This window comes from Tamandua tetradactyla, chromosome 9 (assembly GCF_023851605.1).
Source record: "Tamandua tetradactyla isolate mTamTet1 chromosome 9, mTamTet1.pri, whole genome shotgun sequence".
NCBI lineage: Eukaryota > Metazoa > Chordata > Mammalia > Pilosa > Myrmecophagidae > Tamandua > Tamandua tetradactyla.
In genome coordinates, this window is record NC_135335.1 from 63,839,874 (window position 1) to 63,862,019 (window position 22,146).

Consider the following 22,146-nt stretch of genomic DNA (forward strand, 5'->3'; position numbering starts at 1 on the left):
ATACAAAAGGCAGAGGGTTTGATTAAAGTTGTTAATAAATGTTATGATTTTTGCTACTGCTGATAGGTGTTATAAATAAACTTAAAATTATATACCTTTGGAGCATAAACCACGCAAATACTTTTTTGTGCGTTTTTTTTTAACATTATCTTATATGTTTGTATTTTATAAAGGAAGGGTGGGTTTTGTTGATTTAGGGTCATATGGAGTCATAGACAGACCCTGCCATCAAATCTGTCATCCACACTTGTTCACAGCTGTATCCTCAGCAGCTGGCACAGAGCTTGAGGTGCACTAGGTACTAAATAAGTATTTGTGAAATGATGAATAAATAAGAAGGATACAGCAACAAAAAATGTAATTAGAAAAGGAATATTATACTGGGGAAACTGAAGTAACACCACCTATATTTGAAAAGGGACAGGGATGGTTATAAAGTTGACTTTGGCTGTTTAAAAATGGGCTGGAAATTATCTGGTAAGACATAAGTATTCATGAAATTAAAGGCAAAGTCTGCCTCTCTTCAGAGTTAGGGTGTTCTGAAAAACCCCAGACACAGATCCTTTATTTCTCAATTTACTGACCTCCTCGAATAACCATTGCTCAGAATTTGGGAAGGAAATGTGAGGAAGAGGTTGTTAACAAATCCACTAGAGCATCACGTTATTTAGTTCAAGCTGGCTCCCGTTAAGATGGGAAGTCCCTGTTTGCAGTAAAAGAGAAGAGAGCCACACAGGTCTCTGCTTACCGTCAGCGACAAGGCCATGCAGACAAAGGTGAACTTCTTGATGTGGGCGGCCGTGACCGTGTTGCTTGAACTCACCAGTTTATTGCTGGGGTTGTTCTAGAAGAAAGGAAAGGATGATGGTGACGAGGTCTGGCTTATCCCAGGCTGGCCCTAAGTGTGTCCCAAGCATCTCAGGTCATGCTTTATTTGATGCATGTCAAGTATGGCCTTCAAATGACAGCTTGGAGGTGACCGTCACTTAGTCTTAGACAGCAGTCAGGTTTCTGCATGTGAACATTAACCAGAGGGGATTCTGGATACAGACCCCATGGGCTCACCCTGTCCATCCCTTTCCATTGAGGCTGGGCGGCCCACCCTGCCCAGTCCAGGCCCCAGCTCTGGAAGCCATTTCCTTCAATATCACAGCCCTGCTCAGGAACCTCCGGGGCCCTCTTCCCAACCAAACTGATTATTAGCTCGCCTGGGCAGCTGAGGTCTTCCAGAAGCTCACAGACTCAGGTTCCTGCCATAGTATCTTGACCCATGAACTGGTTCCTGCACAGGGAACTTTCTGCTCTTTCCTTAGCCCTCCTTGTGCTTTCATTTTTCTCTGCTCTGGTTCCTGCTTCCTCCTGTCAGATCGCCTGACTTTCAAACCCCCACGCCCACCCCTTTTTCAAGGCCCTTCCCAGGGCCCATCTGTTTCTTAAAGCTTTGCTGATCTTTTACCCTCAAACTGACTCCAGGCTCCCCTTCCTATAATGTCTGGAGACCCTGGACCTCTCTTAAGGCAGGTATCTGCTCTGTCCTGTATGCAGTGGGCACGGTACTCAAAGCCCCTATGGGGCTGTATGAGACTATGTGTTCTCTGAGATAAAGAAATGTCTTATCCATCTCTTTAGCTCCTCTAGCTTTCAGCACACACAATCTTTCTTGGGTAGAGAAGGTGCTCAAAAGCATTTGTTAAATATAATTGTAAGGAAATAATGCAGACATCTGGGAAGCCTTCCTACATTTTGCTAAACCTGAGGCCTACAGAAGCCATCACAGCTCCACTGCTAAGCATGCCCCCACCCAATGAGAACATGGCCCTGGCCTCTTGGCTGTGAAAATCAGCTGAAAAAAAATTCCCCCACCCGCACCCGCACCCTCCACCCCTGCCTCACTGTGGGTCCAATTAGCCCCAGAGCTAACAACAATAAACCCTGAACACCTGATCCTGCATTCAGCCTACTGAAAGAGGCACACACAGCTATTACACGTTTCACTTGGAAAAGACTAACTGTTTTCCTTTACTGTGGAGGCTAAGAAGAATCCCTTCCCCTTACTGACATTACTAAGTGCCTTCACGCTGCTTAATTCTGCTCTCTGAAACATGTCTGCTTTCTGAATGACAGACTGCCATAGGCACATAAACACCACAGAGGGCAGGAGACCTCCACCTCCATTTTACCCTGGGAATCTGTAATAGAGGGGAGGCCGCTGGTGAGACAGAGGTCGCTTGAAGGGAGTTAGACTGTCCACACAAGATGGCACTGTGCTAGTGCTCCTGCAGGTGCACCTGTTACAAACGCAAACATTTCTCAAATACGGTTAAAATAAACCAGGATGCATTATAAGATTAGTGCCTGTGTTCCATTTTGTTTGTCAAATTTGCTTAAAAATATACTCCCTCACAGATGGTAACTAAAGATTAGAGAGAGCTTTCACTAGTGGAAGCTTCTCTCAGTTCATATTTAGATAGAACCATCTGAAGTTTTGCAAGAAATTAAAAATCTTTTATTCTGGAGCCCACAAAGAGGCTAGGGATTTCAACTGCCAATGCAGCAAATTCTGGAAGTCCACACTGAGGTGTCTAAAATTGTGGTGAATAGTCAGCATTCACAGAATGGCTTGGTACAGCTCCCTGGAATGCCTGGAAACAATGGGTGGGGCTTTAAATGGCTTCTGAGTAACTTGAATTGCTGGCTAGAGGCATGCTAGTTAAAGGGATTTTTTCATAACTCCTAACTTCTGTGATCCTAAATAACACAAGGTTTCTCTTGGATACTTCCACTGAAACTGTATGGTGTTGTATTAAGTTTTATTATTTTGTCGTAGCCAAAACCAAGCTCAGGTGAAATTTCCACAACCAGAAGGATCTAACACTGATATACTCACCAAGAATTATTATATAATCTTATTCTTCAAGAGCTAGAACTGAAATTTAGCAAGAAGACCTGTATGCATTTTGGTTTTCTAGGCTTTTCTTCCAAATGTATGTTCCTTAAAAGGGGAAAATAATGGTTTCTATGAGTAGACTGAATGAAACCCACTCAAACACGGAGTGTCAGCTCTCGACTGAATGTGATTTGGGTCTCCCCCTGTCGCCACTCAATGTCTGTGAAGCAGGAGCCAACCACTGGGAGATCAGCGAATCCTGACGTGGCCTCTGGAAGTCTGTGGTGCCCGTGGGTTCTAACGGAAAGGCAAAGGCAGTGGGCAAGACACCAGTCAGCTCACCTCCGGCTATTTGGTGGAAGCCCGCCAGTGTGTCTGAGGTGAGTTGGTGTCCATAGTTGAGCGTGGGTGTGGGGTTGGAGGATGGAGGTGACCCTGAGCTGAGAAGTGGTTTGGGGAAGTGTGAGCACAAGGGTGTGTGTGTGAGCTTACACTATCAGGGAAATGCTTCCCGGGACCACAGGGGGCGGAGGTGTACTGAGAGTGGAGGGTGTGGTTCCAGATCTGACCCTCCCATGCCCCCATCCACATCAGAGGTGCTGGGGATGCCCTGGGGACGCCCTGGGGGCAGATGGAAGCTGGGGAGGGAGGAAGTCAGAAACCTCACTGGGCCTCCATCCTGGAAGCCCAGGGGTGGTTCCAGGCTCTCACATGCCTGTGGGTGTGTGAGAAGAGCCCTCCTTTCCTGCAGCCCATGGCCTGGTCTTGCTCTGTGTGGCCTCCCAGGGCTCCGCAGACCCGCGGGGAGTCAGGGGCAAGGAGCAAGGAGCCCTACACTGCCCCTTCTTCCAGGTATCTGCTGGGGACCCCTGGAGAAGAGGTTCATCTCCTTTGGTGGGAGAAGATAAAGCTCTGAGCTGGCACTATAGAAATTCAAGGCAAAGGAGTAGCTATTAATGTACAATTTGTAACCAAGAAATCAGGATTTAAGAGGGGATTTTGATTACTGAATCCTTATATAAATGTTCCTTTCTGCTTTCTGGTATATATTGGCAGGCTGTTTGCATCTTGCCTATTTTGGAGGGTAAAACATGTACAACATCTGTGTTTGGTATGCTTTGCCTGTCATTCATACTAGAGAAACAGGCTACAGGTTCAAATAGTTAAGTCTAGATTAAATACATATTTATTAAAAGGTCAGCAGGGCAATCCCAGCTCAGCCACAGGCTACAGTGCTGTAGGGTGACACACCCCTAGGTGCTGTGTTTGTTTTGGGGAGGTTGAAAGTGCAGACTGCCACCTCCAGAGGCTTCAGTGGGAGTGAGTGTGCACATCAGAACTAAGGGGGACCCAGGCCTCGCTGCATGTGCGACGGCACCCCGTGACACCTCCAGAAGCCACAAGCTCAAGCCCTCGACCTCCGGCCTGTCATGCTGGGGGACTTTTTACCATCACCAGCTGATAGCAGGGCACAAAAGAGTAGTTTAACTAAAAATGTCAACCCATAGAAACAAAATCCAATATGTTTAAAACTTTTTGAGAGTTTAGCTTCTTTCCTGCAGATATACAATTTCTGAGTAGGAATAACCTAAAAGTGGTAATAGGATAAACGCATTATAGGCTTGGCATCAAGTTAGATTAAATTGGCCTGTGTTACTTTCTCAGGAGAATGTTCCACTATTACCTTCAGCCTGCCCAGTACCACATTAACTTTATAAAGATTGAAAAGCATTGACATGTTGCTCAGCCATGATCCCTGTATGTCAAACAGAAAATTAAAAAAGCGTGTTTCAGACATCACACAGCCTGGGTTCTCACCTTGTCAAAAGCAGGATAGACAGCGCGGATCTCCGTCAACCAGCCATATGGCATGTGACCCACGGGGTATGTGGCTGTCAAAATTGCCACTGCCTAGAATGGGAAAAGTCAGCCGAGTTAGCATAGATGCTGGCAGAAAGCTCCAGAAGTGCCATTTGCTTTGTGCAGCACAACGGCCTTGGGCGTGGCCCAGTTGATAGAGCTCCACTCTGGTGACAAGTGTCTGCCAGCCACACAGGGGGCTGTGACTAATGGGGGGCTCTGAGACGCGGCCGGGGGCTATCTGCCGGTGTCCTGTTGTGGAGCTGAGAGTGGAATGTGGGAAAAAGGAGGCAGCGTCTTGTTTCACAGTAGCCCAAGGAGAAATGCAGTCGCAGAGCTGCCTCAAGAAACCAAGACTTCCACCCAGGTCCATCAGACTTCAAAATCCTTGCTCTTCCTCTGAGCAAAACCAAACCCTCTTGGGTAGCTCAATTCTTGAGTACTGAAATGAGACTTTGAACCCTCCCACAATCTGGATAGCCTTGGCTTGGGCCTATGCCTCCGTTCTGGACTCGGGAGCGAACTTTACACGCCTGTCCACGCCTTGGTTGAACTCCCCTGGTAGCTCGGCTCACTGCCAGTCCGTTCAATCAGTACATAAGGTTTTGATTTTTTATTGAAGAACATCAAATATGTCTCACTGGAAGTCATCAATGATTTCCCGTGAAAGTGGGAGCTCTTTTTCTTAGGTGCATGAAAAAGAAAAAATTAAAACAAAATATCTAAACCTACATTTTGGCAGAGTTCAACTCTCTAATTAGCTAGTAACAGAGGAATGGGGGGCTTCATCTCTTTGAATCAACCTAGCAGCCATGCCCAGTGGTTCCAGCAAGAGGAGGTAAGTTCTCAGCTGTGGGAAGGAACTTGCTGGGGTGCTGCACTGGGGTGGACTGAAGAAGAGCCCTGGAGTCAGGCAGAGCTGGTTCAGACTCTCATCACTCACTAGCCCCTATGACCTCCCCATTCTCGGTGGAACACTGAGACAAAGAATACTACCATCCCAGGGCTGTTGGGAAGCCAATGAAATGTACCCAAATGCCTGTCACAAAAGTCAATGATCAATAAATGTCACTTCTATACCCTGTGTGTTGTGCATCTATGCCCTTGAGATCAATTTGGAAATTGCTCAAATATATACAATTTTGCCCACTTTTTAAAAATTTATATTTAAGGGAAGATGGAGTCCTAGCACACAGCTGGGAGCTTTAATGGAAGTGTTCAGGTAGAGAAGCTTTGTGTCACAGAAATCACCCAAGAGGATATTCGTGATTGGAAAAATTAAACCCAGGAACAAACTGAAGCAAGATATGCATTCTACTTTTGATTTATATGCATCTCCTCCCAAGCAAAAGGAACTGCTTCCTAGGACATGGGAACAGGCAGGACAGCCCTGGTGTAGGGAGGCTGACAGTGCACTCCAGGCTCCCGGGTATTTCTATGTGCAACACAAGACCCCAAGGACCTTAAGGACTGGCAGGTCCAGAGACAGATTAGTCGTCCAGTGGGCTGTGCAGGAGGGAGCAAATGAAGCAATTCTACTTGTTCATACTACACTTGAAAGTCGGGAAAAATGATTCTATTCTTTCTTAGGGGTAGCTGCCAGTTTTCAGGTAAATTTCTCGAGCCCTGAGTGATGAGAGAGGTGATCCTTCTTTGTATGACAGCAGGTTGCCAAAGAGCACACCCAGCCAGGAGCGGGTGGTGGCAGGTGCAGGAGGAAGGTGTCAGTCAGTTGACTCAAAAGGGGCCCCTAACCTCTGAATATTTCTACTTCATTTGCTATGGCTTGACAAGTCCATAATCCTCAGTAACAATGATGAAGCTGACATGCTGAGTCCACGGGAAAATGGCAGAGCTGCTGGGTGGGAATAAAAAATTCTTGATTCTAACACCAGTTCATCACCTAGCTAGTTTTGAGTCCTTAACCTTCCTGTGCCTCAGATTCCTCATATGATAAATGAGAAGCATGGACTAGATGTTTTCTCCCATAATCATAAAAATCTAAAATTATATGATAGGTCACTGAATGCCATCCTCATGGCTTCCTAGTGTGAATGTGACAATTTAATATCTTGGAAGTGACTTAAACGTTGAAGATGAATATGAAACAAATTTGTAAAGACTCCCCCCACCCCCCATGCCATGCACTTTTCAAAGTGACTCCTAGTGCCCACATCCAAGAAACTGCCCTACCTCCGTGGCTGCAGAACTGCCACCAAGGTCGCGGGAAACAAAGAGGTTGACGATAGGCCTACTGATTCTCTGTGTAGCCAAAATTAGGGCCAGAGGCCACCAAAAGCTCAACATCTTTCTGACTGTTGCATCTCCCTGCAAAACAAAATAAAGATAAAGGTTCATTAAAATCTGGAAGCAAAATAGGAAAACAGTTCAGAGCCAAAGCCTTTCCTTTTTATGTCTTCCACCAGTTGATTCATTATACTTAAAAACTGTGTAAGAAAAGTTCCTATAACTAGCCAAGTTGAATTAAAATAAAATGTACAATTTTATTATAAATCAGCTTAGACAGCTGGCAATCTCTTGTGTAATCAAAACACACACTTAAGCTTGATGGATTCAAACCACTATTTCCCACACAAAGAATCTCTAACCAAGGCAGAACTTAATTCCTTGGCCTAAGAAATAGGTCTGAAATTAAGTCTTTCTTTAAATCATCAGACTGATTGGCTAGAAGCCAAGTCAGTAAGAGGAAACTCCTAGAAATAAAAAAATGTTACAATTTATTTTGAGAACCATTGAGCTCCCATAAATGTGCCTCATTATTCAGGCACGTGTAAATCAATACAGAGATGTTAACACTCAAACCTCTAACAAGTCACATAAACTGTTCAGAAACAAGCAAAATAAAAGCACAGTAAAGGAAAAGTGATTTATTAAGAATTCTACAGTAAAAATGTGATATATTTAAAGCTTGGGACTTATGCAACTTTGTTTTTGATTCTTCGTCAGAGTAAGAATTACACCACAGAACCATCACAACTATTTTAGTTTTTTCTTTCCTTTGCTGTTGGCTGAGTGCTGAGAAATGAAAAATGGATTGTTGTCAATACCAATTTTTTTTTTTTTTTTTTTAAAGGAAAGACAGAGAGAAGGAAGGAAGGAAGGAAGAAAGGGAAACATCTTTAAACATTTTCTTGTTTTATTGTATTTTGTTTTTCCGTTTTTTGTTACATGGGCTGGGGCCGGGAATCGAACCGAGGTCCTCCGGCATAGCAGGCAAGCACTTTGCCCGCTGAGCCACCGCGGCCCGCCCCCGTCAATACCAATTTGATGTGGTTTTCCTAGTGATAGAAACAGTTAGGTAGGATTTTATTAAGGTCTGATTATGGACTGAAGTGGTCAATACAGTTATTGTACTGACATGAAGAAAGTAACATATGATCAAAGTGGGACCAAAGGGGTGGAGTGTGATGATTTATTTAGGGCTATATATATTTTTTGTATAGCTAGATAGAAAGAAACCCAAATGATATCAATAGTTACTGGCAGAAAAAATTAGCAAACGTATCAATCAGGTATTGTTTATATTTAGGATAAAAAGCATGCTTTGGTCACTCATGTAAGACTATGCCTTGCTTGTGACTGTCTATTCATTTTCTGAGTCCCAGGTCAAAGTCTGCCTCCTCTAACTACTTACTGTTCCCGCCTAAATCAATATCTACTTTCTCTCAACTTCAGTGGCTCTTGTATTTTTATTGCATTTTTTGTGCTGTCTTGGATTCATTTCTAAATATTGCTTGTTTTGCACTTGTCTGCCAAATAGGACATAAAGCTGTGTGAAGGAAGAGACCATTTCTCAAACTTTTCTGTGTTCTCCTATGGTCCCTAATGCTCTGCTTGGCCCACGAAAGGCACCTGTATAAGAGATTGTGATTGGCCAGTATAGAAAGTATAAACTAAGCATGGATCCCTGTTGTGAAATTAAAAATATATAAAACATAGATTTAAAGGTACCATGGATCCTAAACTCTTTGTTGACTATAGAATAACTATTTTTGACAACAGAGAAGAAAGACAATTATAAATGTTGCTTCTATTCCTGGACTGACATGACTTGTCATGCCTTGGTCTCCCCGTATGAAGATAAGGAGGCAGGATAATGACCTCTAAGATCTCTTCCATATCTAAAATTCATTAATTCTCCACCCATCCTTCCCAGAGGACACTACTTGGCACCTTGGCGGTTGGGTATGACATCCCTGAGCATACGCTTATTATACCGATTCTTTATTTTACACAGAAGTTGAATAAGATTTTGTTCTACTGTGAATATTCAGCCAGGCTGTTGTCAGGACGTACCCCCAGTTCTGGTCCACTTCTATCAGGGATGATGTCATGAATGTTCCTGTAGTAACCCAGGCACAGGGTGGTGCAGCGGACAAGTGCGCCCATGTACAAGGAAAGGATTGGAATGAGAAGAGGCTCTCTGCATTCCAGGTGACTGTGAAGCAAAATGGCTACAAAAACGACCTGAGATGGGGAAAGAAGAAAAGTCAATGAGGAGAAGACGACCAATCAAACCGAAGCCCAGTCCTCATTTACCCCAGATGAGACATATATCTGATCAAAAACCTCAATTCTGACACAAAGAGAACCAAAACTTGGGCCATGACTCAATGTTGCTCTCATACAATTCTGGTTCAGACACTGGGATTTGCTGAAAGAGCACACCAATCATTTTGTAACACTCATTATTGAGATTCTTTTAAGGTGATTGCACATTTGCTTAAGGCTATCACTAAAAAAATATCTAGAAACGCTGGCTTCCCCCCAAAAATGTAGTAGAGTATTTCCCTCTTGAGGGAAAGCTGGTATACGTTATCCACACATGAGGACTTAAGTTGCCTTACATAAAGTAAAAACAGCATCAATCAATGACAATATACCGAAAAATGACATTAACATTTATAAGATGGAATTCACTAAAAATGCTACAAAACACAATGTTAGTAATTATAATACAATCTAAAGCAAAATTCAAAATATTAAATTACAAAAGCAGAACAGGGTGAAATAACCAAAGCTAGGAGAGATTTAAATATTAATACAGTGCAATCTCTATTGAACTGAAAAGTCTGTAAAGCAAACTCAGCCATGTGTTAACCTCCCAGTCCTGTGGAAATCAGACTCAGCCCAGGTTCTGTCCAGAATCCTCCTGGGAGCCACACATCTGACAGAGCACTGATGCATATTGAGTGCCACAGTGAGTTACTGGGGGAGAATTTCAATATTCCTGATTACCGGCAGCCGCTGGCAGCTAGGAGAGAGGCACGGAACGGATTCTCCCTCAGAACTTCCAAAGGAATCAACGATGTTGACAGGGAAGTGAAACCAGAACCACCTTTCCAACAAGTCTGGCAACTGACGTAATAGAGAGAGAATGTAGCTGAAAAAGTATGGTGGATCCAGAGAAGCTTAGTGTTACAGTTGTGTCAAGCTGTCAGATGCTTAAACATGTTCACATTCCAAGAGAAATGATCCAGGGGAGAGGGAATGGGTCACTGAGAACTGGACAGGTTCTGAGAACATGGGCCAGGGCAGGGGCCAAGGCACAGGTGGTGGAAGTGGCCCTAGACAGGAGGGACAGACACCTCCCACCTATCATGAGGGGACTATGAAGATGATGCATGGATTGGAGGGTAGGCTTGTAGGTTTCGTGGCTGGAAGCCGAAGAATTTGGTTGCTTCAATTTTCTCAGTGGGGTGGGAAAAAATTGAGGTCATCAATGGGAGTGGGAGGGTAGAGACTGTCTGGAATAGTTACTACAGAGTCAGCCAAGGTGAGTGGTCACACTATGTTTTAGACTTTGAGCCGTCTGCCCACTGTGTAGCATTTTGCAGGTGCATTTCCTGCCTGGGTGCAGGTGGTCAAAGTGTAGAACTTGCAGCTAAGTCAGGACTGGGGTTTTGCCAGAAGTAGAAGCAGGCGACGAGTGACTATTTAAAGGATAGTCCTTGGGATCTCAGATGAATTCACAAGGCCAGGGGCAAGGTCAAACAACCTCAAGAGAATCCTCATTTTGACATTGAGCAAACTATGCAAGTTCAGATGATCATGAAATAAAACAAATGTGGCAATATTTTTCATTGATCCCTTAGCAACAGGATTGATTGGAACATATGACTAATACAGTAATAGCAGCACTACCTGTTTGAACTAAACTAAAGAGCCCTTTTGTACTGCTGATGCAGGAGTGAACTCAATTAGATTAGTAAAATAATGAAACTCAAGACTCGAGGCATCATAAACTATTTTCATGTTATTGTTGGTGACTACTCACTATGCCAAGGCGGTATTTCAAAGTAACTTTCACATGATGTATTTACTCATTAACAAATTAGGCAATTAGCAAGTGCTTTCAAGTAATGAGGGGAAAGAAGGTATTATGACACTGATAAAATATCAAACAAGTTATTATATTTAAAAAAATGCACAAGCAGTGACTATGGAATCAATAAAGGAAGAGCTTGGGAGGAAAAGGCTTTAAAAATAAAAAAATAATTTGTTTCCCCAAGCAAATTGAGGTTGGAACTCAAATTGAGGTTTAAAATAACTGCTCCACCAGGAGCAGTCTGAGGCCAGATGGCAACTGAATTCAGCTTCCATCATCCCTATTAAACAGACCTGTGGATTCTGAACTTGTGGCCCAATCTCAATAGGCAGACATCCAAGATCAGGTGTAAAATGGAGAAGGAAAATGGCTGTAGGTGTACTGGCAAGACACTTGCAGTGGCATGTTTTTTCTTCTGCTTTGGAATACTTACTATATTTATCTTAGGCAAAATTAACTTTTTTTTGGTCTTTTAAGAAGCAATGGGAAATGACCAGGAGGTCTTCTTCCTCTCAGGCAGCATGGAGACTGCTTCTTTTAAAAGTGGGGAAGGGATGTGCGAATAGCAGTGCCAGTGGCACCAACATAAGAAACCACATTTAAGGGGAATTCCTGAAAGCACTCTCTCTGGAACAGACTGACAGGCTCTAGGGTGTCAGGCAGGGCAGAGGGCACTCGCCCAAATACAAGTGACCCTCAGACCACCCAGAAGGCACGGTGTGATTCTACAGCCACTCCACTTCAGGCTCTTTAAAAGTGGACGTCTAAACCTCAGACACTAGGTCTAAATTCATGCAATCCTCATTTTAGCACGAGCATGCACACTTTTATCACAGTACGTTTCATTTACTCATTCAATTTAAAAACATTCCTGGAGTCCTATTTGGTTTGTGTAAAGTGCTGCCTGAGCCAGGATGAATGTGGGAAGGAGCACATGGGGAATGAAGGAAAACAATCTGACACACGTGCAGATCATTTCCCAGAAAGGAACCCTGATGCACGGGGCCACATTTACCTGAGCTATGACATCTGAGATTGAGGCACATCCCACCAGGAAACTGTATTTGTGTTTTAAGAGAATTCCAGCATGGGTCCATGCCTGCCAGAGAGAAAATAATTTGGCGTGAGACACACCTTCATTCCACTGCTTCCTGGTGCTATGATTTACTGGGTATCTCTGAAACATAGTTTATATCCCCCTCAATCCCACAAAGCATTAGGAGCACAGATTTGACATTTAATGGTTGGCAAAATTATCCTAATTAGGACTCTTGGCTAGATTGACGTTCGATTTTTATGTGGAAGGGGGTTACTGTGCAGGATTTCTTTAGTTTCCATTATACACAAGCTCGTGTTATCTGGTAGGTGCGCCCAGGCAGGGGGGTGGAATGAGGACCGAGAGGGAGGAAACAGCCTCTCTCTCTCTGAAGGTCGGAATCACAAAAGAAAACAGCATTATCTTCACATGTGAAGCATGCATGTTTTGAGGAGGCCTCTAATTTGGTTCTGAGCTATTACAATCATTAGAGGTTCTCATTTACTGATTAGTAGTCTACTATTCTTTTGCTTCAAGTTTGGGCAGAATCTGATCTGCCACTCTGTGTCTTCGAAGGGACTTAAAAGGAAGGTTCCACGAAGGGTGTGGACACAGAACAGCAGAGGGGAGTGCAGGTTAGGGGAGGAGCAAAGTGTGTGACAGCATTTGTTTAAGGGTCTTCCTTTTTACCTCCAGAGGCTGATTTGGACTGATACAGAAATAACATTTAATCTGAGCTAAACCCAACCAGACAAGCATTATTTATTTCCTAGATCTGTATAAGACTTTGTATAGCAACTGCTGTGCCTACTTGCTCCATTCATAGATCCCAAGGTATGAAATGTTAAATGAAATGCAAACTATAGATAACATTTGCAAATAGTGGTTTATGGTTGGCCTCTGTTGCCTGAAGCCCACCAGGATGATAAGTTTTGTGATTTTCAAATATTACTTCCTAAGCCAATACTTCAGGGCCAGGGGCCAGGAGAGTAGGGGATGTGGTGGGTGGTGGGGACAGTGAGAACCAGAGTTGACCTGTTCTTTCAGTTTTTGTTAGTTTTATTTCCATTAGCAGTCTCTTGCTTCTACAGTGGGGTCCTTGGGGGGAATTTATAGATGAAAGATAAAAGAATATTAATCACAAATGTTCTGGTATTATACTGAATTTTAGAAACTCTCATGGCAACTAAATATAGTTGAAGGGAAGCAGAGCACATGTTGTTTAAGAGCCTACCATTTACTTTTACTAATAGTTCCAAAGTCCCTGATTCACTGTATACTTGTAATTCTTCTATGAGACATAGGCATTAGAGCAATATCACGAACTCTGTCTAGGAAGTTAAGCTTTAACTTGTTCAGGATATGAAAAAGGACACACCATTCAGCTCTCTACCTGATTTAAAAGTGCTATGGTACCACCATAAGTTGATTTGGGTATCGTAGTGAATATGATACTAAGGTCTATAAAAGAACCTGCCTTTTTTTCCTTCTCAGTATGTATTAAATACTGGAGTAAATAATAGACTTGACGATAAGAAATAAAAAGAAAATTTAGGTCCAAGTGTTCAGCCAGTCCACTTCCCCTGCTTAAAGTGACATAATGACACTTTAGAACCAGATCCACAGCTAAAATAGTTTAATGGTAAGGCAACCATGCAAAACAGTACAAAGTTTTCTAAGATTCAATGAGGCCTCCCAGATAACCTAACTACAGTTAAACTAAGGCTTTTGGTAACATTTTAGGTGATGGACCATACATATTTTTACCTTGCCTCATTCCTCAGAAGGCTTTGAGACTGCTGCCTTACCTTGACATAGATATCCTCAAATGCCTAACATCTAAAAACTTGGAGCTATGGGATAAAAAGCTGTACAGACTAACACACATATATGTATATATTTTGCATGGGTGGGCACGGGGAATTGAACCCAGATCTCCAGCATGGCAGGCGATAACTCTGCTTGCTGAGCCACCGTGGCCCACCCTTTCCCAAGGATTTGAAATAGAGCCCAAAGAAAGGGTTTATTTTCCAGCTTGGACATGATTGGAAATATTTTCTTTTCTAACACTGTTTTATATCTATAACAAAGATGGAAAGAAAAAGAGCATTATCTAAGAACTCTTCAGAACCACCTACGGAAATGAGCAGCCTTGAACTAAAGAAGTAAGGCTGGTTATTTAAGTATTGAAATCCCATGAATATGTTCAAGAGACTTTTTACTCCAATGAGAAAGAATCTGGGTGCTTATACTACAAATGAATGTATCAAAATGCTATCTTGATTTCTTGATCCTGAATATATTAGAAAAGAACTTTAAATCTGAATCAAATTTTTCAAATGGGCTCTCTTGCCATGCACATACCAAAACTTGTGGTAAATACAAACAAATTTCATTAAATTGACAAATATGTCTGGAAAACAGTCTACTCACCATCGCATCCATAAATGGGAAGGCAGCAAGATACAGGAAGGCCCTTCTCGTTTTGCTCCCTACTGACTCATCCACGTGGTGCAGTTTATTGATAATATAGTAGCCTAAGTCACTATAAGCTGCAAAAGGTCAAAAAACACACACGGCAATGTTTAGAGAAAGCTATCTTTATGTACTTTTTAATCTCAAAATATAAAAATTTTTAAACATAATTGTTGTAGAAAAATTAGAAAATTATTTAAGTAGAAGAAAATCATCTACAATATTGTCCCTCTACTCAGAGGGGATCATGGCTAAACCTTGGGGTTCTGGTCGACCAGGTCTCTTCTAGCTGGGGATGTGTGTGTGTGTGTGTGGTAATATGTGTGCTGGCATAAAAATAAAATCATATGCATTCTCTTTTGTAATTCCTCTTTATGCTATGCTTGTACATCTTAGTGGCTACAGAAACTTCCTTTTTGGAGATTTACTTAGTATCAATATACTCAATCTCCTGTGATTGTACATGTAGGTTCTTTCCATTATTTTGATATTATTAAAAAATGCTTGAGGATAGGTTTAAAGCTCAGTGCTGACACATAATCCTCATTATTTATTAAGGGAAAATTCCTAGATGTTAATATGCCTTTTCAATAACATTTTAAAGCTAGCTTTTTTTTTATGAACTAGCATTCTTTTTATTTCATTATTTGGGAGAAGGACTGGCCAATCATGGACATAGTCCTACCCAGAAGAAAAACAATCCAAAGGTGCCTTTGAAATCCCCCAATCTGAAGACTTGTTACCAGTATATGATGGGAACACAAAACACACTCCATCAATACGGGCTGAATGAATGTACATGTGCCTAACAGATATGAAGGAAGAAAGAAAAAGATCTTCCTAATGTATCAGCTAGGTATTTGGACAAATATTATTAGTAAAGATTAAATAAAAATGTCTCTGTGTTCCATCTCATTGATTCATGTTTAGACTTTACATGAAAGTAATAATCTCCAATTTCTTCATGGTGCTTTACACAGTGCTTTAATACAAGGTGTTTCTACTGTTTTTATTCCTTTATAAATATGGATATTAATGTACTCCAAGATTATAAGAGCTGCTTTAAAAACAGAAAGAGGTAAGAGTGCAGTGAGAGCCTCACTTTAGGTGAGATATCACATTAAAAATTCATTAAGAATGACATTTCAAAATTTGGGGAAGGACTTTACCACATTAACTGGCAGAAAGAAATAACCCTCCATTTTTGTTGGGCTTAATGCTGGATTATGGGAATTTAGAATTATGTGAGCTTTGGGGGATGACATCAAGGATATTTACAGAGGTACAAGTAATGATTCCAAGGGGTAGGAGGCTGGAGTGACTAAGACATCCAGAGAAGAGGTGGATGTGTTGGGGTGGGGTGAGGGGCTGGCACAGGCACATACTGGAGGAGTGGTCCAAGTCCTCCAAGGAGGAGCCAAAGTGAAATCTAAAAGGCATGCTACCAGGGGAAGCAAGGTGCCAGGCATGCAGCGTGATTCCAGGTGTGCATCATGGCTCCAGGAATGTAGTGAGGTGCCAGGTGTGCAGTGTGGTGCCAAGGGTGCAGGGTGGCAGGGCCACCAGAGCCACTGAGGCAGCAGGAAGAGAAATCCACGGAAAACATACCACTGACATACAAAGAAAAGCCGTGGGAGGATGGGCCGGGCTACTGTGGGGGACAAGGTAGGGTGGAGACAGCTGCAACGACCCTTTGTTATGATCAGAAGCCACAGAGAAATGAAACAAGCATTCGAGAAGGGTTGACTTGAAACTGGATGGCAGGCATGGAAGGATCCAGTCTGAGTGGGCAGTGGGGTAAGAGCTCAGCTGCTTAAAAGCTAGAGATAGAATGAAAATGTTAATCACACAAACTGAACTGCCCACTTTGGTTGGTATAGCTTGGGGATTTTGTCTCCAAACCATTATCATTGCTTGCTGTTCATTTGTTTGTTTGGTTTCATTTCATTGGTTGACAAATGCTCACACATGGGGACCTGCAGGGTGATGGAACTGCTTCCCCCACACCATCCCAGCCATCCCCACCCTGGCAGGGGCAACTGGCAACGGGTGAAGGCAGCTAGGCAGTGCCCAGGGCAAGGGCGCCAGACTGGTTACAGACAGCTCGTGAGCCAAAATGTCACAGTGCCTAGGTAAAGGTTAGAGTCAACATAAAATGCCAGCTGGGAGATCTGATACAGTGGCCAGAGATGGGGACCATGAAGCTGGTGAAAAGGCTGAGGTCCAGAAGGGCAGCTTTTGAGACAGAGAGGGAAAAGAAGATAGGGGAGAGAGGAAAGGGGGAGAGAAGAGGGGAGAGGGGAGGGGGAGGGGGCAGGGGAGAGGGAGGGGAGAAGACAGAGGGAGAAAGAGAGATGTATTTGTTTTTAGGTTAGACTCTTGGGTAGTGGCAAGAGAAAAGGGTGGGACATAGGAGGTGGAGCAGCTAAGCGAAGGGCATGCAGTTTGCTTGCATGGATCAAGTGAGCTTCTCTGCCCTTTTTAAGTATATCTTCTTATTAGAATATTTTAACTAAAACATCAAAAAACAGTGCCTTGAAATGGGGGAAAAGAAGTGTAATAAAGTATCAGTGACAGAGAGCGTTCAAATAGAGTCGAGAGGCTACTCTTGTTGCTCTTATGCAGGCTTCAGATAGACCTTGTGACCTATCATACCCTGCCAAACCCCAAACAACATTCCAGCCAATCCTAAAGAACACCTAGGGCAATACATAAGATTCCAAAAGGGTTCCAGGCACTAGAGTAACTTGCCAGAACCTAAAACCTCCAGATGGGTCCCTGGTCCACATAAGTCCTGAAACCTAGCCCAATCTCTCCAGAATATCATATAGTTTCGTCTCCCTACCCCATATTAGTGACAGACCCTTCCAATAGCAAAAGTTTAGAACTGCCATAGCCTAAACAATCCCAATCAGAGGTACGGAAAGATCAAAAGTGATGGTGGAATTATACATAGAAGATAGGACTTAACAAATGAATATGAATACTGAATCATTAAATTGATATCTCTTTTATTCTCCAGTATTTTACAGCAGCTAGAAGAACCTAAAATTGTGAAACTGTAATCCATGTCAAAGTCTGAAATACGTTCTACAACTAATTGTGGTGCTGTGCTTGGAAATTTATAGCTTTTTTGTATATATGTTATACAAAAAAAGAAGGAAAAAAAAAGTCGATTGTGACGATGAAAAAGTATCTAAGCCCTCTAGCCTCCTATATTCTGGAGCAGCCAGAAGGAAAAATATGAGAGGATCGTACGGTAGCCCATGACAAACTTTGGGATCTATCCTGTAACCACTTTTTGAAGAGTGCTTTGAAAACTATTGCTTTTTTATTTCTTTGCTTTGTATATATGTTATATTATACAATAAAAGAAGTTTAAAAAAACAAAGCAAAACAAAACAAAAAACAGTGTCTTGATCTATGGTAATCAGAAGAGTACTTCAAGTTGAACAGGTCTGCAGGACAGCTGGGTGTTCTCTAACCTTTCTCCTCCAGCTGAACCGGCCCAGGTTGCTGACTCTTGAGAACAGGTGGCCCCGCTGGCTTTTTCCTGCATATAGCTAGAGGCTGGGTGCCTTTTGGCTCCCTAGGTTTCAGGGTACTTTGCGACATATGGACCAAAGACTGCTTTTACTTCTTTTCAGTTTAGTCTCTTATTCTCTCAGCTACTAGAAGAAAAATTGTGCAGCTAAGGAAAGAAGCAGCTTCTGCTCTCAGTTTTTCTTACTTCCGTTGCTCCCTCACATGGTAGAAAAGGAAGAGTCTCATTACAGCTAGAGTGTATTCCCACCGGGAGCTGGGAGGGCAATAACTCAGCAACTGATCTTGCACCTAGTGTTTTCACCAGCTTCCCTGTTATGCCCAATAGCCGTGGGCTGGGCATAATTTGCTTAAAGAGCTTTACATATAGTTCATAATTACCAGGCTAGTAGCCTCAGGATCATTTTAAAAACCTTCAATTTTTACAAACTGCCTTTCTAAGACTGTTTTGAGACAGCTTGTATTCCTTACTAAGAATTTTAAAAAATTAAGCAAGATTTTTGAATAGATGTCAGTGGATTTCATGATATGGGTGGCACAAGGATGCTGGCTTGACCTGTAACAGGTACGGGCTTAAAAAGGAGGAAGAGAGAGGGTCAATCACACCCACAGCTCCTCTAACCTTAGGCAACTGGATGGCTGAATTGTGGGTTCCCAAACTTGTTACTCCAGTAGGCACTGGCACTCATTGCAAAATCAAATATTAATCAAGACAGTTCTGTATATGTATAATTTCCCACAGGGACTAAGGAAACAGCTTTTTCTCCCTGCAGTGTAGTTACAGGCTATGTATCATTCAAAAAGACAAATTTGAGAGCCCTTGTTCTAATTCCAATTTCCAAGTTCTCAGCGTCTAAAAGTCTTACAAGTACAACTGACAGACCCACTATGCTTGATTCCTAGGCTTTTCATAGGAGAAGGCAACATCACACCTGGTTTCTAATGTGTCATTTCCAATGACATTACATGGCTGAGATGCCACATTTAATTCACTTCGACAAGAATATGTTGAATGACTTGTATATATCAGTGACTGTGCTGACGAAGCCAGCGGCTTCCTGTCTGAGGGCCGGCACACAGGCATATTATATAACTCATCTACAGTCTGCACCATGTCATGTTTACCTGGAAAATTATGGGGATGGTAGTTGCAAACACTGCATAGTCCTCAGAGAGATATCATAAACGCATGCACAATGTAAACAAAGTAAATGTGGAATCTGAACACAAGAACATAAATTCTGTCTTACTGGTTTTGAAACTTGGCAGAATGAGGTTCATAATAATTTGTGTGTTATCTTCTTCTCTCTACTAGACGATAAACTTTCTGAAGGCAGAGGACATGTCTTATTCATGTCTGAATACCCAGGATCTAGCCCAGGGTCTGTCACATAGTAGGTGTCTGATACATGTTGATGGAATAAATGTATGGATTCAGAGTCCCCCCAAAAGTAGCGATTGGGATAGAATGAGTGCAAAAATGATTTTGATCTTCCCTCCTCCCTGTATCCCCACTCTTCTAATTCTGAAGCTCCTAACGTGAATAGTTGAGTCTATCTCCCTTTCCCTTGAATCTAAACCTAAGTAATTTGTTTCGATAGACAATAGGAAGTGCTAGTGTGCCAGCTCTGATTCCTGGCCTCAGGGGCATTTTGTGCCCCTAACATCTCTGGTGGAGACCTGCACAGCCATCTAAAAAGGGTGTGATTTTGCTCTTGGAGGATGAAAGACTAATGAAAGAGAGCTCAGCTGCCCCAGCAGAGGCTATCAAGACCAGACTCCAGTCACCTGATGGCCCCAGTGAACCTGCCCAAGATCGGCCCAGCCACCTTCTGGACCCTCAGCTGACCACAGAGGCCTGAGGAGCCCAGCCCAAAAGAACAGCTCAGCTGACCCGTGATGTGGCAAACAAAAATTAATGCTTGCTGTTTTGAGCTACACAGCAATAAATTTGTGAGAGATATTATACTGAAACTGCCTGTTTAGTCCTTGCAAACTTGACAGTTTAAATTATGTCAAATTTTACCCAGGAAGCTTCTAAAGAGCTGCTTTATAATCCATGAACAATGGAAAGTTCGTTGATAGCCTATCTCTAGGAATTACTTTAATTGCTCACTGTAGGAACCCATACAGGTTTTACTTCCCTGAGCTCTACTGATGGCCAGAGGTACTCCAGAACATGGAAAGAAATCTCAAATCCACAGCAATGGTTTCTACACCCATGTGAATCAGGAGGTTGGGCAATACTAACTTCTATGCAGGTGAAATTAACTTGGACCCAATAGACCAAATCCAAAGTCAGCAAGTTTTCCTCCCTTTTATAGATGAGGCCGGAGAAATGTTAACACCCACACCTGGACTGCAGACCTAAATTAAGGTCTGATGGTGGCAAACCTTATACCCTGCAGTTTTAAAAAATGGTGCCTCATAGATGAGTCTGTGACAGGAGTCCATGGCTACAATTAAGCTTAAAAAGGGACACTTAATGACAGCTGCCAAGAAAAACAGCTAGAAATACTCCAAGACTTCTGCAGTTTGGGTCTTTGGAGCCAGGTTGTAGGTGTTTGTAGCATGGTTGTGGCTTTAGGGTTGGCAGATCTTCTGGTCCAACATGTCTCCAAGTCTCCACTCTTGCTTAACACATATGGTTGTGTATGCGTATGTGTGTGTAGGGGTTTGCTGGATGCAATTACTGGAGCCACCTTTCTCTAACATCTTTACCAAGTAAGGCTGCGGAAGTGCCTGTGGGGAAACCCACGACTGTGTGCAAATGCCTATCTCAGCAGTAGGGTCCAAAAGGATAAAAAAAGGAAAGAAAAAAAATATGAAACACGCAAAAGAGAATTCCTTAACTACAGCAAGTATAATGAGAAGGACCTAATAAAAGGGTCTTTCTTTCATTAGAAGCAAACCCAACTAATAATATATGACACTAAAAAGAGCTTTTGGGGCTCTCTGACTTGAGCCTATTTAAAATGTCCTATTCGTGAGAGAGGACTCCTAGGGATGAATCCAGACCTGGTAGCACGGGATCAACAATTACATCCTGACCAAATGGGGAAAAAGAAGTATAATTTAAAAAGTATTAGTGACAGAGAGCATTCAAATAGAGTCGAGAGGCTACTCTGGAGGTTGCTCTTACGCAAGCTTCAGGTAGACCTTGCTACCTATCATAACCTGCCAAACCCTCAACAGGACCATTCCAGCCAATTCTAAAGAACACCTAGGGCAATATATAAGATTCCAAAAGGGTTCCAGGCACTAGAGTAACTTGCCAGAACCTAAAACCTCCAGATGGGTACCTGGTCCACATAAGTTCTGAAACCTAGCCCAGCCTCTCTAGAACATCAGATAGTTCCATCTCCCTACCCCATATTAGTGACAGACCCTTCCAACAGCAAAAATTAAGAATTGCCATAGCCCAAACAACTCCAGTTAGAGGTATGGAAAGATCAAAGGTGATGGTGGAATTATACATAGAAGACAGGATTTAACAAATGAATATGAATACTGAATCATTAAATTGATAACTCTTTTAGTCTACACTATTTTAGAGCAGCTAGAACTAAGAACCTAAAATTGTGAAATTATAATCCATGTCAAAGTCTGAAATACGTTCTACAACTAATTGTGGTGCTGTGCTTGGAAATTTATAGCTTTTTTGTATTTATGTTATTGTTCACCAAAAAAGAAGGAGAAAAAAGTTGATTGTGATGATAAAAAGTATTTAAGCCTGCTAGCCTCCTATATTCTGGAGCAGCCAGAAGGAAAAATATGAAAGGATCGTATGGTAGCCCATGACAAACTCTGGGATCTATCCTGTAACCACTTTTTGAAGAGTGCTTTGAAACTATTGCTTTTTTATTTCTTTGCTTTGTATATATGTTATACTATACAATAAAAAAGTTTTTTAAAAAAGATAGCTTTAAAGCACTTTTACCACATTCAAAATTCCAAATTTAAAGAAATTTATAAAGTTTCTCCATACCCTAACTT

At 42.3% G+C, this 22,146-nt stretch overlaps 1 protein-coding gene across 7 annotated transcripts in view; it reads right to left on the reverse strand.

Annotated features, from left to right (window-relative positions):
• Positions 1–22,146, reverse strand: part of ANKH (ANKH inorganic pyrophosphate transport regulator) — a 151,806-nt gene that overhangs the window by 23,971 nt on the left and 105,689 nt on the right. For all 7 annotated transcript variants that reach the window (XR_013157894.1, XM_077116866.1, XM_077116870.1 and 4 more), the window contains exons 3-8: positions 14,566–14,684; positions 12,112–12,195; positions 9,065–9,235; positions 6,941–7,075; positions 4,706–4,798; positions 749–844 (exon numbers count right to left, since the gene is read on the reverse strand). Coding sequence is in view for 6 of the 7 variants with exons in the window: in XM_077116866.1 (XP_076972981.1) it covers positions 749–844; positions 4,706–4,798; positions 6,941–7,075; positions 9,065–9,235; positions 12,112–12,195; positions 14,566–14,684 (698 nt within the window). In the remaining variant the exon portion in view is untranslated. The remainder of the gene's footprint in view (positions 1–748; positions 845–4,705; positions 4,799–6,940; positions 7,076–9,064; positions 9,236–12,111; positions 12,196–14,565; positions 14,685–22,146) is intronic.